This window comes from Hippocampus zosterae, chromosome 10, assembly GCF_025434085.1.
Source record: "Hippocampus zosterae strain Florida chromosome 10, ASM2543408v3, whole genome shotgun sequence".
NCBI classification, from domain to species: Eukaryota; Metazoa; Chordata; class Actinopteri; order Syngnathiformes; family Syngnathidae; genus Hippocampus; species Hippocampus zosterae.
In genome coordinates, this window is record NC_067460.1 from 9,722,452 (window position 1) to 9,738,428 (window position 15,977).

Consider the following 15,977-nt stretch of genomic DNA (forward strand, 5'->3'; position numbering starts at 1 on the left):
AGAGATAAAAAAGGCATTTATTAAAAACAGAAAAAAGGAAATACAGTTTCAAGACATAAGTATTAGTGTTTTTAATTGTGCACGGAATGAATCTCCATGCATTTTCAAGAAGTGTTCCTTTAGATTTGCCGGTACGAGACTAGAGTTGCTCAACTTGGCATGACAAATCATGCAGACAGGACGCTGAGTCCCATCATAGTCTGTGATGCATGTGAATCCATGTTGTACATATTTGTCCGACCACTTTCTTTTTTTTTTTTTTGCTCAACATAGTTAGCATGTATTAAAACGTTCTTAAAAAATCATACGACTTACTATCACGACAGTCACACGTTGACTACTGAGTGAACTAAATTTCCCGCTGCACTGATTGAACAAGCAATGTACCGGTAATGTGGTAATGTAATCTGGAGCCAGTGATGGCCAAGCTGGTCGGGTGTGTCTTAACCTCCATGGCATAGCCTCAGTTGAGCCACCGATTGACCGAACCCCTAGGGTTCGATCGAACCCAGGTTAAGAACCACTTAACTAGTGTGATTAAGATTCTAAAAAAAAAAGTAAACAGCATTTTTTTACACCATCTCTGTCATCGCTACCTTTGTTGATGACTTTGTTGAAATTATGTCCTACTCCTCAGAAGGAAGTTTCAATTATGATAATTTGGTCATAAAAGTAAAGAGGTCACTGCTACATTCCAAATGTTTCACATAAATTAAAGATACAAAATTGGCAATGACAACAAAAGTACCACTTCCTCAGTGAAGCATGATGTTGCGGGTGTCATGGAGTTGGTATGTACTATATGGCTGCCAAGGGAACTGGTTCCTTTGTATTGACTGTATTGATGATATAAACTGCTGACAAAAGCAGCAGAACAACATCTGAAGCCTTTGCTCAAATTCAGGCAAATGCTTCGGAACTCCTTGGACGGCACTTCACAGTACAGATGGACATGATCCGAAGCATATTGAGAAAACAACCAAAGAGTTGTTGTTTTGTTTTTTTTAACAAAGAAGTGGAATAATATGCAATGGCCAGGTTGATTACAAGATTTGAATCAGATTAATAGTCACTCACAAACTCTACACAAGCCTGACTCCGGATTTGAACCCTAAATTGTGGAGCAGACGTGCTAATCACTCGGTTAGCGTGCTTCCCCTTTCCTTTTTCCTCACTCGGGAACAAAAAGCAGGTTAACTGTAACTCTCTTAGTTCATAGGCTTCTGTCATTCATAGGTGAATATTTAAAAGGCAATTCAAAGTCCGCTAACCAAAACATGGGGCACCACAACAGGTACACAGTTAGTAAGATGAGTTCAAGTGTGGAGGCTTGCCACATGTGAGCTTGTTCATTGCATAGTATTAAAGATGATCTTATGTTATGTGGAGACAAATGACTAGAACATACTGTATTTATTAAGGTTATATATTTTGGGGGGGAAATAGTATACTGTATTTTCGGGAAAAGTACGGTAATCATTTTTACAAGAATAAATTCTGCTTTTTTAAAATAAGAATAAAGTGGGTGTTTTTTACATTAATGTAGTAATCTCACAAGACAAAATTCAAATAATTTTGTGAAAAAAAGTGTCATTTTACAAGAATACAATTACATATTTTCCAAATTAAAGTTGTAATTTTATGAGGATTAAATTGTATATTTTTTATAAAAAAATTTTTAAATAAGTGTAAAGGTAAAAAGTAGTGGAATGACAATTTGTACATATTTTAATTCATTTAGAATTGTAAATAAATTTGAACGTTACAAGAGCCTATATCCAATAACTTTAAGGTCTGTCACCAAGAACATCAAACTGAGATAGATCGTTTCATTTCTTTGTTTTCTTTTTCTGTAGCCCTCAGCAGAAAACAGCTCATATATCGTTGAACATACGTTGAGTGCTTACCTCGGTGACACATGTACAACATGAAGCAAAAGAGCACAGCAACGTCGTGGATATCCCAGAGCCTGTAGTACAACATTAGCATCTCAGAGCCATCGGTTGGTTGAAGAGCAGCAAGAAGAATTTCCTTTAAGCCACTTGATGTTCTCTTTTGGTTTTTTAGTCGTTGCCAAGTAGTGATCCCGGCATTTTCTCAGAGTCTTCCTGGTGCCTCCTCTCAGGCACTTGCTGAGTGTGTGTTCATACCTGCACGGCCAGCATGCACTGATCAGACAGGTTGAGCCGGAGATCACTGAGTAAATATGTCCCCACACTCACACATTGCTCAAGAAAGAAGAAGACCAAATGACATCGGGCCTTCTGCTTTACAGAGTTCAGTAAGTAAGTAAAACACGGACGCTGGGGCCACAAGAACCGCCAACATAAGTTGAAAACCCCTTGCTCCCCCTCATTGTGTGACACACCTGGTAGAACGTGCCAAACAGGAAGTATGTGTGTTTATACACTCACTTACTTGCTTCACTTGAAAGAGAGAGAGAGAGAGGGAGAGAGAGAGAGAGAGAGAGAGAGAGAGAGAGAGAGAGAGAGAGAGAGAGAGAGAGAGAGAGAGAGAGAGGGGCAGATGGACGGACAGACGGACAAACAGAGACACATGAGCAACCGGCCTACGCATGGAAGTTTGCTTGACTGTGGCAAGACGTTTGAGCATGTATTCAATGTCGTCGCCATCCAGCTTAACTCATTCACTGGTAGCCATTTTCAAAGCAGTTCCCCATAGCTACTAGCAGCTGTTTTGACTAATCTTTCAAGACCCGCTGAATGATTTGTTATGTGACACTATTAACACCTTCGGAAGGATATTACTTAAACGCCAGAAAAAAAAGGAAGTGAAACATTTATTTGACATTTCAAAAATAAAAATGACAATTAAACATCTTTCCTGCTCAGAGGGCTCAGATACTTTCAAGCAGCGCTGTATACAGTTGTGCAAATATGAAATGTGTACATTTACGTGAGAAACAGCAACCACAGCAAACCGCAATATGCAACTAGTGTTTATTGTTACATCGTTCAATCAATATCTCTCCGTGTCAATCCAGATTTAGCATTACGATGAAGGTATTGCACTGAAGGTCATCAGTTTGTGCACGTAATAGTGTTAGATAAGAATGTCATAGAAATAAAAAATAAATCGTTTGCCACTTAGTTCATGATTAAACATGTTGTACCGATTTGAAAAAGAAAAATCAGCACAGCAAATGCTTCATACGAAGTGGAGTATGACGTCACGTATAAATATTTGAGTCAGCAGTGGAAAAAAATACCTTTCTTGTAATGAGCTAGCTTGTTGGCTTTCACAGCTAATCATCACTAACTTAAATTTTAACACATTAACAATACAAACAGGGTAAAAAAATTAATAAAATATGGCAAAACAAAACATGAAAAAATACAAAAATAAAATGTAGATACTGGCAATTGATTGGCCACCCCATTTGAAAGTCGTGTTCACTGTCACCTGGGATGTTTTTCATTACGTAAGCAGGCATGATTATTAAACATTCAATCTTGACAAAAACATTACTTTTCTTTCACTGTAATTTTCTTGAAAACAACAATTTATTATAAAAATGCGCTTTTGATGGCCTTCCGTTTATGTAGTGAAAACGTCCCAGATGACACTGAACGTCACTTAAGTGAAAAAAACGGGCGGTCCGGTCATCGCGGATGGCGAACAAGTTAGCTGGGGGAAAAAAAAATATTTTTGCTGTCGAAGACCGACGCAAAATATGACTACGGACGAAATTTCTATGGCGAATTCTCAAAATGTCCTTCTGGTGACCAAGTGGGAAGTTTTACTTCAGCTAAATTGGATGTAGGTCACCTTCTACCGAACTGGTAAGCTAATTAACCCCAATAACATAATTGACAAACACTTAAGACCTTCAACAAACGCATGGGCCTCGACGCCATTATAGCGTAAGTTAAATTTGATATCAAATATATATGCTTTAAATATTTTTTACCCCCACCTTGAGGATGCATACTTTTTAGGGGATATATTCTAAGTGAAAAAGTGGGCAATGGCCTTGTCTTTGGACTTTGCCGTTTTTTTTGTTTTTACGCCCCTTGATTATTAATGCGAAAATTTGACAAACCGAAACGTTACATTTTATCTTGACGCTGGAAGGATAAATGACAATTTTAAACGTGTTTGAAAAGCGATTGATGCGAGTCAATTACCTGTGTGTAGTTAACCTCCACTGCGGGGTGGCGCTCTAGTAATCGTACTATACAGGGAACCGGAAGTAGTTTGGCGACTCCCACGCGAAACCGTGTTTATTTCGTCAAATGTCGGTCAAACAGCGACTATAATTTTCCCCACAGCATGACACAAACGAAGTCCATTTTTGCATCGTAATTTAAAAAAAAACTCGCCGATTTTTGGTCTCTTTCAGATTGTTTAACGTGGTTTAACGAGATTAGGTGAAATGACTTTCTGTCCGACGTGAATCACGTGACTGACTGGCGGTTTCCGAACATTCTTTGAAGTGGAAAGCAACACCATTGTCCTATTCCATAATGTTATAATGTTTTCCAGTCTTTTTGTGAAATGTTGATCAAATGACTTTTATCCACATAATTAAAACGACAGCCACGTTTGAGTATGAACACTGGAAATTCCTTATGTGGTTATTTATCCATCTAAGAATATTGCGATCCCAGATAATGCGATACATTTATTGCTGGTTTACTATTGGACCACATTGGGTCACATGACCCAGATTATCCAGACAGTTGCTTCGCTTTTGTTTCATTTGCAGGCTAGCAAACCACACAGTTGGGCCCAATATCAGTTAACTGTTCATAGTTGTTGTTTGGCGTGTAAATGCGTTTTGTTTGTGGTGATTTGACTTTTGTCACCATGACTGTAGCCAGCACTGTCGGGAAGGACATTGTCCCTTGAGGCAGTTCGGAGTTATCGCTTCTCGGCCTTTTGGCTAAGATCAAGTGTAGTATCTGTTCTTATCAGTTTAATATCTGATACGTCCCCTATCGGGGACCATATATTAAATTGATTTTTGGAACTGGGAGATAGAATAGGGGCTTGCTCCGTCCACTCCACGCATCGACCTGGTATTGCAGTACCTCCAGGAACGGTGCACACCCTCTGATGGTCAATAGCAATACTACTTACGAAAATAAGTGCTGTCTTTCCATACTTGTAATCATCATCAGAGTTGGTATGAAAGTTTTTTGTGTTTTGATACTTCAAAGGTGAAGCTTGAAAATGTGGTCCATTATTGTAGATCAGGGGTCACCAACCTTTTTGAAACCAAGAGCTACTTCTTGGGCACTGATTAATGTGAAGGGCTACCAGTTTGATACACACTTAAATAATTTGCCAGAAATAGCCAATTTGCTCAATTTACCTTTAACTCTGTTATTATTAATAATTAATGATATTTATCTTTGTGAAAACACTGATCATGTTAATGATTTCTCACAACAAATATATAGAAACAGATAAATATCAATATGCAACACTTTATTTTTATATTTTTCAAACATTTGAAAATGATCACTTCTACAACAGTATTATGAAATCACAATATCCCATTTTAACTAGCTAGCCACTAACATTTTTTAACAAATCATGAATTACTTTGCACCATGTTTGTACAAATAATAACTCATGTAAAATACAAAAATCAACTCTCAAATTTTTAAATAAATCATGTCACACTTTGAACTGGACACCAAATCTGTTATCTGTTTCTATGTCAATTAGTGGGAAGCCTGGCATTGCATGCTGTTAACCAGTGTGTTGTACTCTGGTGTGTAACTTGACACTGCAACTCTGAGTGAGTCTTGCAGATGTGCATCAGTGAGGCGTGTTCTGTGTTTGTTTTTGATGAAGTTCATGTCAGAAAAGGCTGATTCACAAAGATAAGTTGAACCAAACAGGCTTGCAACCTTCATAGCTGCTGCGCATACACCACTGTACTTTTCTGTGTCAAGAAGGCACCAAAAGTTTGGTGCAGCCTGATGGGCTTTGAGGTGGAGGTCATTTTGCAGTGTTACAATTTCAATCTCCACCTGTTCAGCATCCAGGCTGAATGTTGCACTTAACTGCTCAGCAATACATGATATGTCCACGTTCATGAAAGGGTTAGAAATGAACGACACACATGGCTCAAGCTGATCCAGGTCACAAAACCTGTTCTCAAACTCTTGACCAACTCTGTTTATGACCTGAGAGTACTTTTCTGCAACTTTGTCAAAAGCCTCAGATGCAGAAGCATTGTCTTTCAGCACCATCTGCACAGAGGGAAAGTGCAGCACTTTTTTTCTCTGTAAATGCACAGAGAAAAGGCTCATCTTGGCTTTAAATGCATTTAAAGCACTTATCATATCGGCAACAGTCTTACCTTTGCCTTGCAGCTCACAGTTCAAACTGTTCAGTTTCCCAGTAATGTCCGTTAAAAATGCAAGGTCAAGTATCCACTCAGTGTCCTCCAGCAGCACGGTGTCCTCACCCCTGGACTGCATGAACTCTTTGATTTCACCCAAAAGTGACAAAAAACGTTGCAAAATTCGTCCCCTGCTAAGCCATCGGATTTCTGTGTGCAGTAACAGGTCACCATATTCAGCTGACAGGTCCTCCAAAAGTACCTTGAATGTTCTGTGCTGTTTAGCTCTGGAGCGGATGCTGTTTATGATCTTCACGACGGGTGTCATTACGTGCTCAAAGCAGATCACTTTTGCACATAAGGCCTGCTGGTGTATGATGCAGTGGTACTGCAGAAAGTTTGGGAACTCTGGGTCAGCTTTACAGTGAGCAACGAATCCTGTGTGTCGGCCAATCATAGCAGGAGCTCCATCCGTAGTCACTGATACCAGCTTTTCCAGCGGCACCTTTTTTTCCACCAAAAACTCCTTCACTGCGTCATAAATGTCAACTCCTCTCGTAGTTGTCTTCAGGGGCAGTAGTGTCAGAAGTTCTTCTTTTGTGGAGAAATCATCAAACACCATCCGGATAAAGACCATCAGCTGAGCCGTACTGCTGCCGTCCACCGACTCGTCACACTGGATGCTGAACCACCGGCACCTCACCAGATCACGGTCCAGCTGGTCGGCCAAGTTCCCAGACATCATCGACACTCTTCTTACGATTGTAGTTGCCCCGAGTTGAACATTGGAGAGACTGGAGAGTACATCGGTTCCATACTTCTCGTCTTCAAGCACAGTTTTAGCAATTATCATCATTACTTCTTTGACAACATCCCCGTCTGTAAATGCCTTCTTTTTCTTAATCAAGAATTGCGTAGCTCTAAACGAGGCTTCGGTTGCTTTTTGGGAGTTTTTAACCGGTCTCGTGAAAAAAGACTGCCGTTTGCACAAAGCAGCCTTTAACTCACGGGCTTTCTCTGCTCGCAGTGCGCTGCCCGGTGGGTAGTTAGCGTCGTAACTTGTGTGACACGTAGTGAAATGTCTCTCCACATTGTGCCGCTTTGCTACCGCCACAGTTGCCCCGCAAATGAGACACACGCAGGATCCTTTCACAGCGGTAAAAAAAAACTCTCCCTCCCATTCGTCGTGAAAATTATATGTTTTCTTTCTTTTTTCTGCCATTTTTTGGGGTAACTCTTCTCCTCAGTTTCGTTGCGTCTGCTAGCTTGTTTGTATGAGCGCAACAAACGCTATGAACTATACTAGGTCAGAGTTCATTTATATTAAACACAAAAAACATTTTAAATTTTAAGTGTTTTTATATATATGTTGTCATTTGTAAGTTACATGCAAGTCTGATTTAAACAACAATAGCAAAAAATAAAATAAAATAAAATAAAATAAAATAAAAAATAGAGACAGCTCACTGGTAAGTGCTGCTATTTGATCTATTTTTAGAACAGGCCTGCGGGCGACTCATCTAGTCCTTACGGGCGACCTGGTGCCCGCGGGCACCGCGTTGGTGACGTCTGATGTAGTGAGTGGGTTGAGGAGTGCCGCTTGCGTTTCAGCCTTTCTGTCAAATGTTAGTCAAACGGCTTTTCACCACAAAATTAAAACAAACGCTACACTTGTGTTCTATCACTGGAAATCCGTCATTGGGTTATTTAGAACACTTGTGGTAGCAGAAAATGGGGTACATTGCATTGCTGCTTTCCTATTGGACATTCTTGGGTCACATGACCCACAATACCCAGCAGTTGCTTCACTTTTGTTTCATTTGCAGGCTAGCAAACCACACATCTGCCCTCATTATCACTCAACTGTTTGTAGTTGTTGTTTGGCGTGTAAATGGGTTTTGTTTTTGGTTATTTGACTCTTGTCACCATGACTGTAGCTATCACTGTCAGTAAAGAGATTGTCCCTTGAGGCAGTTCAGCGTTATCGCTTCTCGGCCTTTTGGCTAAGATCAAGTGTAGTATCTGTTCTTATCAGTTTAATATCTGATACGTCCCCTATCCGGGGACCATATATTAAATTGATTTTTGGAACTGGGAGATGGAATAGGGGCTTGCTCCGTCCACTCCACGCATCGACCTGGTATTGCAGTACCTCCAGGAACGGTGCAATCCTCTCATGGTCAAAAGCAGTTTACCAACCATTCTTGCAATCCAATGTGTTAATATAGTACGCCCAATTGTCCTTCAAAGATTCAGCCCCTTTTGATGATCAAATTTTATGTGGCAAGTGCAGTATTTGAGTGAGCAAGTTATACACTTGTACAGAAATTGTCCTGTGTCTCCCATGTGTGTGCAAATTGTACTTGTGTGCTAGAGGGTTAGAAAAACATTGTGCATGGAAATGTGTTACTACTGCTGTAGATGGAGATAACCTCGTTCAAAAATGACAAACTTTGCAAAATTGTAATATTAATAATCTCTTTAGGCGGGATGAAATTTATTCCAAGGAAGTTGCATCTCTCAAATCGTCCTTTTTTTGAAGCCATACTTCACATGAGATTAACACTATTCTCAGTCAAACTTTTCCTACTCCTTTCTGTCCGGGAAATATTTCTTTATTTTGCAACTTTCTCCAATTTTCTAGACTTTTAAAAACATTTTTTGCTCTCAAGATAAAAGAAATTCAAACTAAGTCTCATTTTTCTACATTTTAAGGAATGCAAAGTCATGCTTTTAACCCCCCGCCAGAATTGTTTTCAAAGATACTTCATCTTGTTCCGTCCCCTCTATTAAACAAAGAGTGAAGTAAAAATGGATAAAGTGGATTATTTACAATCTGCGGTGGTCATGTAAAAATGATGGTTTCAAATGTATATTCCCAAATGTAGATTTTACATACTGTTCTATAAATATTGGTGCTTGACTAAGTGAAGTGTTGTGAAAGATTGTTTGGCGTTACAAATGCCGCAAGATGTCAGCAGCATTAAACTCTGTTCCTGACCACACAAAGAAACAGGAAGAGCTGTCAAGCCGTGGGGGAAGGGACGATTCTAGCTTTGCATTCTCGGGAGAAAAGAAGCAATGCATGATGGGATGTTTTTTGCAGCTTCTTTTTACCTCATTTATAATGGGTTAGTTCATGACACCATCATAAGGTACTACTCAGACTGATGTACAGGTGTTGTCTCATCTAGTGAGTGTGAGAGAGTTTATGTGCGTTCTGACGCGTGTGGTAGAGGATCGATCCCGTGACTGAAGATGGTGTGTGTGCTGAAGAGTTTGGGCTGGTGACTTGTACAACTCATACTTACCTGGCAGGGGAGATACCATGATCAAGAAGGTGGTTCACCCAGGGTGAGGCTCAGCCATTGCACTCCGGCTGTGCTGACCCCTGCGAATTCCCCAAATGTGGGAATCTCGACTGCATAATTTCTGGTAGTGGGGGACTGCGTTCGCGCTCTCCCCTGATTCACTGGTCAATGGCAAATTGTTATCATTGTGATCTTAATTCTGTGAACAAGTTTGACAACAAATAAGGTTCACACAAAGGTTGCGGAGTAGTTGAAATGGCGCTGGTGCTGATATAGTGAGTGGGTTGAGGAGAGCTGCATGAGTTCCAGTCTTTCTGTCAAATGTTGATCAAATATGGCTTTTCATCACAAAATTAAAATAACAGCTACATTTATGTTCCGTCACTGGAAATCCCTCATTGGGTTATTTGTCCACCTAAAACATTGTGGTAGCAGAAAATGGGGTACGTTGCATTGCTGCTTTCCTATTGGACATACTTGACCCACAATACCTAGCAGTTGAGAATCCGAATCATCTTTATTGGCCAAGTATGTAGAACACACAAGGAATTTGTCTCCGGTATAACACGTTGCATTAGTATCATCGTAAACAAGGACATGACAAATAGGTATGCAAGGGCATTTCGTAATGTAAGTGAGACAATGTGCAAAGTATCAAGCAGAGCTAAAGTGATCAGTGGTAGAATACAATACGGTGACAGTTTGTACAGTTGGTGCAGAAAATCATTGAACCATTTTAGAGTGACCAGTAGCAGTATTTGTAGTACAAGAGAGTGACCACATCAGTGACTGTTTAGGGAGTTAATGGATAGAGGGAAGAAGCTGTTTAAGTGTCTGCTGGATTTGGTGCGCATGGATCTGTAGCGCCTGCCTGAGGGGAGTAGCTGGAAAAGATGGTGGGCAGGGTGCGGGGGATCCAGGAGTATTTTCCGTGCCCTTGTCTTGATCCTTGCAGTGTGCAAGTCCTCAAGAGTGGGTAGGCCGGTGCCAATGATTTTTTCCGCCGTCCTAACTGTCCGTTGAAGTCGTATTTTGTCCTTTTTTGTGGCGGCCCCAAACCAAACCGTGATGGAAGAACACAGGATTGATTCGATGACTGCCGTGTAGAACTGTCGTAGCACCTCCTGTGGCAGACCATGCTTCCTCGGCAGCCTCAGGAAGTACATCCTCGGCTGGGCCCTTTTCAGGATGGAGATGGTGTTGACTTCCCACTTCATGTCCTGGGAGACTGTGATTCCCAGGAACTTGAAGGTCTCGACGGTTGACACAGGGCAGTTGGATAGTGTGAGGGGCAACTGTGGAGAAGAATGTTTCCTGAAGTCCACGATCATCTCTACAGTCTTGAGCGTGTTCAGCCCGAGGTTGTGTCGTCTGCACCAGAGCTCCAGCTGCTCCACTTGTTGGCGGTACGCAGACTCGTCGCCGCCTTTGATAAGACCGATGACCGTGGTGTCGTCTGCGAACTTTATGAGTTTGACAGCTGGATTTGTTGAGGTGCAGTCGTTTGTGTAGAGGGAGAAGAGCAGTGGAGAGAGGACACATCCCTGTGGGGCTCCAGTGCTGGTGGTGCGTGTTGATGATGTTGTTGCTCCCAGTCTCACCTGTTGTGTCCGTCCCGTCAAGAAGCTGAGGATCCACTGGCAGATTGTAGGGAACACACCGAGGTGGAGAAGTTAGGAGTGAGGAGTTCCGGGATGACGGTGTTGAATGCAGAGCTGAAATCCACAAACAGAATTATTGCGTCGGTCCCTCTGCTGTCGAGGTGCTCGAGGATGTAGTGCAGACCTATGTTGACTGCGTCTTCCACAGACCGTTTGCCCGGTAGGCAAACTGGAGAGGGTCCAGCAGGGGTCCGGTGACGTTCTTTAGGTGGTTCAGCACAAGGCGTTCAAAGGACTTCATGACCACAGACGTCAGGGCGACGGGCCTATAGTCGTTCAGTTCCGATGTTGCCGATTTCTTGGCAACTGGGATGATGGGAGACTGTTTGAAGCAGGATGGGACCTCACACAGCTCCAGGGATCTGTTGAAGATTTGTGTGAAGACCGGAGCCAGCTGGTCAGCGCAGACTTTCAGGCAGGAGGGGGCCACTTTGTCGGGCCCCGCAGCTTTCTTGATCTTCTGCTGATTGAAGAGCCGTCTCACGTCCTGTTCGTGGATCTGTAGTGGAGAAAAAGAGGGTGTGGGGGTGGGGGTGGGGGATGTAGATAGAGTAGTTTCTGGTAGAGGTGGGTGTGTGTGGGAAATGGGAGTGTCCTTTTCAAATCGGCAGAAAAACATGTTTAGTTCATTAGCAAGACCCTTATTGTTCACTGTTTGGGAGGATGGCATTCTATAGTTAGTGATTGCTTTCAGGCCATTCCACACAGATGCAGAGTCGTTAGCAGAGAACTGTCTTTTCAGCCTCTCTGCATAGCTTCTCTTAGCGATGTTAATTTCCTTTGTCAATTGGTTTCGGGCGTGTTTGTACAGTGCCCGATCTCCACTTCTAAATGCGGCCTCTTTCTCTTTCTTGAGTTGCCTGAGTTTGGGAGTAAACCATGGCTTGTTATTGTTGAAGGAGCGGAAGGACTTCGTTGGTACACACATGTCCTCACAGAAACTGATGTATGATGTTACAGTGTCTGTGTATTCATCCAGTGTGCCCGTTGAAGTTTCAAAGACACCCCAGTCAGTGCAATCTAAGCATTCTTGTAGAGCTAGCTTTGCTTCATCTGTCCATTTTTTCACAGTCTTAATAATCGGGTTAGCACATTTGACTTTCTGTCTGTATGTAGGTATTAAGTGGATTAAATTGTGGTCAGAAAGACCCAATGCTGCACGGGCGACCGATCGGTATTGCTTCACTTTTGTTTCATTTGCAGGCTAGCAAACCACACAGTTGGCCTCATTATCACTTAACTGTTTGTAATTGTTGTTTGGCGTGTAAATGCGTTTTGTTTGTGGTGATTTGACTTTTGTCACCATGACTGTAGCCAGCACTGTCGGGAATGACATTGTCCCTTGAGGCAGTTCGGAGTTATCGCTTCTCGGCCTTTTGGCTAAGATCAAGTGTAGTATCTGTTTGCCACTTAGTTCATGATTAAACATGTTGTACCGATTTGAAAAAGAAAAATCAGCACAGCAAATGCTTCATACGAAGTGGAGTATGACGTCACGTATAAATATTTGAGTCAGCAGTGGAAAAAAATACCTTTCTTGTAATGAGCTAGCTTGTTGGCTTTCACAGCTAATCATCACTAACTTAAATTTTAACACATTAACAATACAAACAGGGTAAAAAAATTAATAAAATATGGCAAAACAAAACATGAAAAAATACAAAAATAAAATGTAGATACTGGCAATTGATTGGCCACCCCATTTGAAAGTCGTGTTCACTGTCACCTGGGATGTTTTTCATTACGTAAGCAGGCATGATTATTAAACATTCAATCTTGACAAAAACATTACTTTTCTTTCACTGTAATTTTCTTGAAAACAACAATTTATTATAAAAATGCGCTTTTGATGGCCTTCCGTTTATGTAGTGAAAACGTCCCAGATGACACTGAACGTCACTTAAGTGAAAAAAACGGGCGGTCCGGTCATCGCGGATGGCGAACAAGTTAGCTGGGGGAAAAAAAAATATTTTTGCTGTCGAAGACCGACGCAAAATATGACTACGGACGAAATTTCTATGGCGAATTCTCAAAATGTCCTTCTGGTGACCAAGTGGGAAGTTTTACTTCAGCTAAATTGGATGTAGGTCACCTTCTACCGAACTGGTAAGCTAATTAACCCCAATAACATAATTGACAAACACTTAAGACCTTCAACAAACGCATGGGCCTCGACGCCATTATAGCGTAAGTTAAATTTGATATCAAATATATATGCTTTAAATATTTTTTACCCCCACCTTGAGGATGCATACTTTTTAGGGGATATATTCTAAGTGAAAAAGTGGGCAATGGCCTTGTCTTTGGACTTTGCCGTTTTTTTTGTTTTTACGCCCCTTGATTATTAATGCGAAAATTTGACAAACCGAAACGTTACATTTTATCTTGACGCTGGAAGGATAAATGACAATTTTAAACGTGTTTGAAAAGCGATTGATGCGAGTCAATTACCTGTGTGTAGTTAACCTCCACTGCGGGGTGGCGCTCTAGTAATCGTACTATACAGGGAACCGGAAGTAGTTTGGCGACTCCCACGCGAAACCGTGTTTATTTCGTCAAATGTCGGTCAAACAGCGACTATAATTTTCCCCACAGCATGACACAAACGAAGTCCATTTTTGCATCGTAATTTAAAAAAAAACTCGCCGATTTTTGGTCTCTTTCAGATTGTTTAACGTGGTTTAACGAGATTAGGTGAAATGACTTTCTGTCCGACGTGAATCACGTGACTGACTGGCGGTTTCCGAACATTCTTTGAAGTGGAAAGCAACACCATTGTCCTATTCCATAATGTTATAATGTTTTCCAGTCTTTTTGTGAAATGTTGATCAAATGACTTTTATCCACATAATTAAAACGACAGCCACGTTTGAGTATGAACACTGGAAATTCCTTATGTGGTTATTTATCCATCTAAGAATATTGCGATCCCAGATAATGCGATACATTTATTGCTGGTTTACTATTGGACCACATTGGGTCACATGACCCAGATTATCCAGACAGTTGCTTCGCTTTTGTTTCATTTGCAGGCTAGCAAACCACACAGTTGGGCCCAATATCAGTTAACTGTTCATAGTTGTTGTTTGGCGTGTAAATGCGTTTTGTTTGTGGTGATTTGACTTTTGTCACCATGACTGTAGCCAGCACTGTCGGGAAGGACATTGTCCCTTGAGGCAGTTCGGAGTTATCGCTTCTCGGCCTTTTGGCTAAGATCAAGTGTAGTATCTGTTCTTATCAGTTTAATATCTGATACGTCCCCTATCGGGGACCATATATTAAATTGATTTTTGGAACTGGGAGATGGAATAGGGGCTTGCTCCGTCCACTCCACGCATCGACCTGGTATTGCAGTACCTCCAGGAACGGTGCACACCCTCTGATGGTCAATAGCAATACTACTTACGAAAATAAGTGCTGTCTTTCCATACTTGTAATCATCATCAGAGTTGGTATGAAAGTTTTTTGTGTTTTGATACTTCAAAGGTGAAGCTTGAAAATGTGGTCCATTATTGTAGATCAGGGGTCACCAACCTTTTTGAAACCAAGAGCTACTTCTTGGGCACTGATTAATGTGAAGGGCTACCAGTTTGATACACACTTAAATAATTTGCCAGAAATAGCCAATTTGCTCAATTTACCTTTAACTCTGTTATTATTAATAATTAATGATATTTATCTTTGTGAAAACACTGATCATGTTAATGATTTCTCACAACAAATATATAGAAACAGATAAATATCAATATGCAACACTTTATTTTTATATTTTTCAAACATTTGAAAATGATCACTTCTACAACAGTATTATGAAATCACAATATCCCATTTTAACTAGCTAGCCACTAACATTTTTTAACAAATCATGAATTACTTTGCACCATGTTTGTACAAATAATAACTCATGTAAAATACAAAAATCAACTCTCAAATTTTTAAATAAATCATGTCACACTTTGAACTGGACACCAAATCTGTTATCTGTTTCTATGTCAATTAGTGGGAAGCCTGGCATTGCATGCTGTTAACCAGTGTGTTGTACTCTGGTGTGTAACTTGACACTGCAACTCTGAGTGAGTCTTGCAGATGTGCATCAGTGAGGCGTGTTCTGTGTTTGTTTTTGATGAAGTTCATGTCAGAAAAGGCTGATTCACAAAGATAAGTTGAACCAAACAGGCTTGCAACCTTCATAGCTGCTGCGCATACACCACTGTACTTTTCTGTGTCAAGAAGGCACCAAAAGTTTGGTGCAGCCTGATGGGCTTTGAGGTGGAGGTCATTTTGCAGTGTTACAATTTCAATCTCCACCTGTTCAGCATCCAGGCTGAATGTTGCACTTAACTGCTCAGCAATACATGATATGTCCACGTTCATGAAAGGGTTAGAAATGAACGACACACATGGCTCAAGCTGATCCAGGTCACAAAACCTGTTCTCAAACTCTTGACCAACTCTGTTTATGACCTGAGAGTACTTTTCTGCAACTTTGTCAAAAGCCTCAGATGCAGAAGCATTGTCTTTCAGCACCATCTGCACAGAGGGAAAGTGCAGCACTTTTTTTCTCTGTAAATGCACAGAGAAAAGGCTCATCTTGGCTTTAAATGCATTTAAAGCACTTATCATATCGGCAACAGTCTTACCTTTGCCTTGCAGCTCACAGTTCAAACTGTTCAGTTTCCCAGTAAT

General features: G+C 41.0%; 1 protein-coding gene, 3 long non-coding RNA genes, 4 other non-coding genes and 1 pseudogene across 9 annotated transcripts in view; 8 read left to right on the top strand and 1 right to left on the bottom strand.

Annotated features, from left to right (window-relative positions):
- Positions 1 to 1,500, top strand: part of LOC127608750 (uncharacterized) — a 59,361-nt gene extending 57,861 nt beyond the window's left edge. The window contains exon 2 of the long non-coding RNA XR_007964319.1: positions 1,307 to 1,500. This is a non-coding gene — a long non-coding RNA (uncharacterized LOC127608750). The remainder of the gene's footprint in view (positions 1 to 1,306) is intronic.
- The window catches only part of LOC127608740 (V-set and transmembrane domain-containing protein 5), a 68,574-nt gene extending 66,170 nt beyond the window's left edge, over positions 1 to 2,404 (bottom strand). Inside the window, exon 1 of one of the 2 annotated variants that reach the window (XM_052078078.1) lies at positions 1,908 to 2,404. In XM_052078078.1, the coding sequence (XP_051934038.1) occupies positions 1,908 to 1,989 (82 nt within the window). In that variant the 5' untranslated portion in view covers positions 1,990 to 2,404. The remainder of the gene's footprint in view (positions 1 to 1,907) is intronic. The other variant, XM_052078077.1, reaches the window with a different exon arrangement.
- A 1,173-nt stretch (positions 2,405 to 3,577) lies between these two features.
- Positions 3,578 to 5,072, top strand: LOC127608755 (uncharacterized). Its single transcript, XR_007964324.1, has 2 exons — positions 3,578 to 3,803; positions 4,364 to 5,072. It is a non-coding gene; the product is annotated as an uncharacterized LOC127608755 (long non-coding RNA).
- On the top strand, positions 4,887 to 5,076 carry LOC127609499 (U2 spliceosomal RNA). The gene has a single exon (XR_007964628.1). It is a non-coding gene; the product is annotated as a U2 spliceosomal RNA (small nuclear RNA).
- Positions 5,077 to 8,302: 3,226 nt separating this feature from the next.
- Positions 8,303 to 8,493, top strand: LOC127609451 (U2 spliceosomal RNA). Its single transcript, XR_007964581.1, has one exon. It is a non-coding gene; the product is annotated as a U2 spliceosomal RNA (small nuclear RNA).
- A 1,129-nt stretch (positions 8,494 to 9,622) lies between these two features.
- LOC127609539 (U1 spliceosomal RNA) lies at positions 9,623 to 9,786 on the top strand. The gene has a single exon (XR_007964664.1). It is a non-coding gene; the product is annotated as a U1 spliceosomal RNA (small nuclear RNA).
- Positions 9,787 to 12,651: 2,865 nt separating this feature from the next.
- On the top strand, positions 12,652 to 12,732 carry LOC127609518 (uncharacterized; annotated as a pseudogene).
- A 439-nt stretch (positions 12,733 to 13,171) lies between these two features.
- Positions 13,172 to 14,666, top strand: LOC127608752 (uncharacterized). The gene is made up of 2 exons (XR_007964321.1): positions 13,172 to 13,397; positions 13,958 to 14,666. It is a non-coding gene; the product is annotated as an uncharacterized LOC127608752 (long non-coding RNA).
- On the top strand, positions 14,481 to 14,670 carry LOC127609462 (U2 spliceosomal RNA). Its single transcript, XR_007964592.1, has one exon. It is a non-coding gene; the product is annotated as a U2 spliceosomal RNA (small nuclear RNA).
- The last annotated feature ends 1,307 nt before the right edge of the window (positions 14,671 to 15,977 follow it).